Source organism: Suricata suricatta, chromosome 12 (genome assembly GCF_006229205.1).
Source record: "Suricata suricatta isolate VVHF042 chromosome 12, meerkat_22Aug2017_6uvM2_HiC, whole genome shotgun sequence".
In the NCBI taxonomy this organism is placed as follows: Eukaryota; Metazoa; Chordata; class Mammalia; order Carnivora; family Herpestidae; genus Suricata; species Suricata suricatta.
In genome coordinates this window covers 639,350-644,491 of record NC_043711.1, presented here as the reverse complement: position 1 = coordinate 644,491, position 5,142 = coordinate 639,350, and the positions used below count along the sequence as shown (strand labels likewise).

Sequence of the window (5,142 nt, the reverse complement as noted above, 5' to 3'; positions counted from 1 at the left end):
CGACAGCAGCAGCGCCCGCAGCATCAGTAGCAGGAGCGGCGGCACGCACGGCCCCATGGCCCGGCTGAAGCGGTGGCAGTGCCCCGCCCGCGCGAGCCGTTGTCACTCACTGGCGTGGGGGCGGCCCCAGCCAATGGCTCGCGGGGGCGGGGCTTATCGCCCGCCAGCGCCCCGCCCCCTACCGCGCCTACCGCTGGCGCTCGCGGCCCAGTGCCCCATCGGCTGCGCGCGCACCTTGGGCTGTAGGCCCCGCCCCGGAGCCCAGGCCTCGTCTTGGGAGAGCGGCTCCTAAGGCACAGTGGGGTCAAAAGACCCGCGTGGGGGACGAGGCCACTCCACGCAGCGCGGCCTGTCGTAATGCTCTCCGGACCCTCAGAGCCAGGAGCTCTAACCCTCGGGGAGGGAGGGGCCCCCACCGGTGGGCACTTAGGCCGTTGTCCCCTCCCCCACCCGTGGCGCAGGGGAGCGCGCCAGGGTCAACCCCAAGCAGCCTGGGAAGCAAGCTCGCCCTGCAGGGAGCACAGATGGAAGGCTCTGGGGGTCACTCTGCCAAGGTGCCCGCCCCAGATGCGGGGGCCTGGGGAGCACCACCACGTCTCAGCCTGTGCCCCTCACAACCTGAGAGAACCACCCAAGGGGACAATGAAGTGACCGGGTGGTCTTTCTGGCTTGGGTCCAGCGTGTGCCCTGAACAAGGGCAAGAGGCTTTCTCCAGCGGACTCTCCCCCGAATCCCTTTCCCACCCAAGTTTCCGGGCCGCGTCCCAAGCCAGACTCCGATTTCTGTGTGGACACACCAGCCGTTTATTGAAATCCGACTTGCAGGCCCTGCATCCGGTGAGGATGAGTCCTGGCTGCGGCCTGGTGCCCAGGCCACACGCCTTCCTCCAGGAGCAGCTCAAGCCACTAGCACCTCAGTCTCCCCAGTGGAGCGCCTGCGGGAGAGAGGAAGAGCTGGCTGCAGGGGAACCCCACAGAGCCCCGCCCCGCCCCGGGGTCACAGAGGGCAGGCCAGGAAAGGAGAACCCACCAGAGGGGCCAGTACCAGGGCCAGAGGGCCTCCCATCACCCACCCTAAAAAGCACTTACAGGGGACATGATTCAAAGACCAGTGGCTGCGCCTCTGGCTCTCGCTTCCAGATGGTCCCCTCTGGGACAGTTACCCCCACTCACTGCTCTCTGGCCACACTTCCGAGTCACGCTGGCTTCCCTTCAACCTGCCAAAGCAAAGCAGCATTACGCCCAGTGTCCTGGCCACGGGTCACATCTGCCCCTCCCCACCTCCCCTGAACCCATCCACAACTCCTAGGAGGGTCTCAAACTAGACCTCAGGGCCGTCCTGGCAGAGGCCCCGTGCCAGGCTGGTGTGCCCAGGGTGGGCCTGCGCCTTTCAGGTGGGCCAGGCCGCGCTCCGCCCTTAAGCAGAGCCAGCCAGCCGACCGGGATGGAGCTGCCCGAGAACGGTGCGGGCTCTGGGAAAGACTCCTGGCGGCAACGGACAACAGAGAGCCGGTTGGAAGCCTGAGGGAAGGAGGTCTGGAAAAGACTTTTGATGAACAAAAATCCCAAAAGGCAGGGCATTCGGTGGTATCCAATCCTGCTTACGGATCGAACCTACTCTTGTGGCATGACTGCCCAGGCCGCTCGCCTGGCCACAGGCGGGGAAGGGTAAACGGCTGAAGTCTGACTTTAGTTCTAGCTCGATTAAAAAAATTAATTTAAAAAAAAGGAAAGAAAAATGGAAAAGAAAATGTCAAAGGAACATTCCCCAGGTACGTAACTTTACTCTCAAAGAGCTCTTGACGAGAGGAGGGATGCGGACACGAGCGAAAGGAGTTACCTCGAATTACAGGGCTATCTCCACATACGAGCTAGCCAAGGGGGCAGCTTCGTCTCAGAGGGCTGTTGGGCGCACAACACTTCTGTCCTCCGAGGGCTGCAGCTTCCATAGGCTAGCGGTGAAGGCTCAGAACTTGTAAACAAGGGCAGAGCTAGCTAACCAGCCGGTCAGTCCGCGGTCGCCCAGGGACGCTGCCCGCCGCCCGCCGTCGGCCTGCTCCTCGCCGCCGTCCTGTGCCCGAACGTCCACCGTCCCTCGCTAAGCTGCCCGCCCCGGCGCCCTCCTGCACACCGCACTGGGCCTGATGGCAGTCGGCTGTCAGGGGGCCGGCCAGCGCCCATCTATCCTGCCTTCCCCGTCTAGCTCGCCAAGGGCCTCAGGCGGAACTAGCAGACCTACTTCTCGAACTGCCCTTTCTGCTCTGTTCGGACTGCTTCGAAGCCAGAGCAGGGAGTGTGCTGTGCAATGAAAGGGCAATTGTCAGAGCAAGGTTTGTTTCAGACGGTCCTTTAATCGGCTTCGTAAAGCCAAAAAAACTGCGTACAAGAATTCCTTAACCACTTCAAATACAACATCAATGGGTTATGCATACGTCTTCCAGTAAAAAAAGACAATGTCAATAAACATTTCCAAGACCCTCTAGAAGGGACATCTGCAACTCTGCTGTGGTTCGTACACAGCACGGCCGGGCCGCCCCCGCCGCGCCGCACGCAGAGAACGGCACACAGAGCTGGGAAAGAGCCACAGCTTGCTCAGCTTCCAACAAAAAGTGGACTCAGAGTCCAGTAATTCTTAGAAGTGAATCGGGGCACCCGACCCCACTAAAAAGAGTAACGAAAAAGGCAACACAACCAAAACCCACGTAACCCCCAAGGATTTCCTAAAAACTTATGACTCGTGGTAAAAAGAAAATAGTAAAATCTGAAATGCTTTTCAGAACGTTTTTAAAACCCTTAAAAACTGACAATGCTTCCTTAAGAAGAGAAACCTAGGAACGAAGGCAGCTGGGGGTCAGAAGCAGTCAGGCTGTTTCACAAGATCAGAACGGACAGGACTACAAAAGTGGGGTACAAGGTGTGTTCACTACACACGAACGATTCAGCGAAGCTCCCAAAATCTTTAAATATACAGCCATTGGAAGGACGATCTTGAGCAGGAAGGATTTTTACTCGTTGTGTGTAGCTGAGAACAAGAAGCAGGGACAGTGTAAAGGCACTGAAGCACGAGACAAGACGCAGCATCCGCTCCCGGGCCCAGACCTGGAGGGCGCCGGCAGCCTCGGGAGTCCCCAACCCCCCCACCAGCCGAGGGCGGGCGGCAGGCAGGGCGCGCATGCACTTCTGCTGCCTGTTGGGGAGGGGCCCTCACTCTCCCTTTGCTTCGTGGTCACTCTGGTTCTGCCTTTATGTTTTGTGGTAGAAATGGCTGCTGGCACAGAGCCCGAAAGGGCAGTGTTGTCCCTTACGGGGAAGCACGGTGACAAAGTGTGAGCGTCGCTCGCGCAGGGTGCCAAGGCTTACTGAGCCCCCGCTGCAGGCCCCAGGAGCGCGACTTACCGTAACTGTCGTAGCTGTCTCTGTAAGACCCGCCCGAGCTCCGGTCACCATAGCCGCCACCCTGACTCCTGCTGCAAAAGATACTTCAGGCCACTTATGCCGGCGGTGGTGGCAGAGTGGCCCTGCCCTGGGCCCACAGGCGCACACCCTTACCTGCTGTAGTAGTCTCTGGAGCCTCCGTAGCCCCCACTCCTGGATTCGAACCGACTCCCTCCGTACCCTCGGTCCCCTCCTCCTGCAGGCAGAGATAGGAGCCGAGCGCCAGTGCCTTCCAGCAGTGGCCCCAGGCCCTGAGCATGGCACTTACCTCTGGAGAACCCACGGCCCCGGCCTCGGCCCCCTCGGAAGAAGCCGCGGCCCGCAGCGGAGCCACCTCGGTACCCGCGGGAGCGGCTGTCGGACGACTTGCCCGCCTGGTCCACTCGGATCTGCCGCCCGTCCACAGACTGGAAACAGAGACCTGCGCCGGTTAACCCAGGCTTCCCCATTCTCAGAGGCGGGCGCCCGCCTGCAAATTCGCGCCTTCTGCGGCCCCGAGCAGCAGCCCTCACCTTCCCGTTCATGGCCATCATGGCGTCTTTGGCATCGTCGATGTTCTCAAATGTGACAAATCCAAAGCCTCGGGACCGCTGGGTCTCCCTGTCTTTCACGACCACCACTGCACAGGAGAGATCGGAGTCTGCACCTAGCTCTCCCGCGGCAGCCCCGCCCCGCCAGCCCCGCACCGGCCGCACCTTCCGAGATCTGCCCGTATTTTGAGAAGACCTGCTCCAGTGACTGCTCGTTGGTGTCAAAGCTCAGGCCTCCGACGAAAAGCTTGCCTTCGTCTGATGCCATGGCGGCCTGTAGCAAACGCTGTTGAATTCCTCACCGAACGCTCCGGGGTTTCACCGCTCCCCCTCCTCCTCGCACAAGCCAGCCAGAGGCCTGTCGGGTAAGCCCTGGAATGCTCCCTCTGTCCCCTCAAATCCACACCTAGAACTTCTAAATTCCGGGCAGCTTTTCATTCCTGGGCCACCCGGCCCTTCGCTCCTTTCCTGTGCGCAGCCCAGCTCCGCCCCGCAGCCCGGGGACCCCTCGGTGCCGCTCTGGCTGTGGGGCTCCAGGGTTTCACCCGGGTGACTGTCTCAGGGGATGCTTAAGGCTGGACGCGGAAAGCAGGCGTCGGCCGCCACCGGCCGAGCGCACCTCGGGGTTTCCCCTCCGTACGCGGGCTCAGACCATCGGGGTGGGGAGTGGCAGAGTGCTTGGTCCACTGTAGGGCGTCTGAGAGGGGTGGGTGACTGGGCACTGAGCGCGGGCAGAAGCTCCGCCGTGGAGCCTGGCATGTGGGGCCGACTCTTGAAGGGCTGGGGGAACCTCCGCCCAAGACCTCTGGAGACACGCCAGAAGGCGACGCGAACGGCGTCAGAACTGCGTGCCGCTCGCGCGCCTCCCGCGGGAAACCGGGAGCGGAGGCCCGGGCCACGCAACGTGGCCCCGCCCACCGCCGCGCGCATGCGCCCCGCGCACGCCCTGCGCCACTCCATCCGGGAAACCGACACTCCCGCCATTTCGCTGGGCGCTGCTGCGCGCTCGAGGCCGCCATTTTGCGGTGGCGTCCCTCTCGCGGAGGGCCTGGCCCGAGGGAAAGACGCCCTCCGGCCGCAGGCTGGCCCGGTGTCCCGCTGCCCATCGCCGCCGGCGGGGCGAACTCCACCCCGGGCCCGCCCCGGCGAAGCCCCCGCCCAGGGGCGTGACGCCGCCG

At 62.5% G+C, this 5,142-nt stretch overlaps 2 protein-coding genes across 10 annotated transcripts in view; both read right to left on the bottom strand.

Annotated features, from left to right (window-relative positions):
• The window catches only part of LOC115273337, a 1,872-nt gene extending 1,815 nt beyond the window's left edge, over positions 1 to 57 (bottom strand). Inside the window, exon 1 of the mRNA XM_029916354.1 lies at positions 5 to 57. Within this exon, the coding sequence (XP_029772214.1) occupies positions 5 to 57 (53 nt within the window). The remainder of the gene's footprint in view (positions 1 to 4) is intronic.
• A 722-nt stretch (positions 58 to 779) lies between these two features.
• CIRBP (cold inducible RNA binding protein) lies at positions 780 to 4,355 on the bottom strand. Of its 9 annotated transcripts, none has more exons than XM_029919322.1 (8): positions 4,130 to 4,355; positions 3,947 to 4,053; positions 3,703 to 3,855; positions 3,549 to 3,630; positions 3,396 to 3,466; positions 1,327 to 3,021; positions 1,089 to 1,216; positions 780 to 934 (listed from the first exon to the last, which is right to left on the bottom strand). In XM_029919322.1, the coding sequence occupies exons 1-6, from the start codon at positions 4,230 to 4,232 to the stop codon at positions 2,959 to 2,961; spliced, it is 579 nt and encodes a 192-aa protein (XP_029775182.1). In that variant the 5' UTR covers positions 4,233 to 4,355; the 3' UTR covers positions 780 to 934; positions 1,089 to 1,216; positions 1,327 to 2,958. The 9 variants fall into 9 exon arrangements, with proteins under 9 accessions (XP_029775182.1, XP_029775173.1, XP_029775174.1 ...); XM_029919313.1 differs by having other exon boundaries at positions 1,840 to 3,021; positions 4,130 to 4,238; XM_029919314.1 differs by having other exon boundaries at positions 3,396 to 3,463; positions 4,130 to 4,238.
• Positions 4,356 to 5,142: the final 787 nt, after the last annotated feature.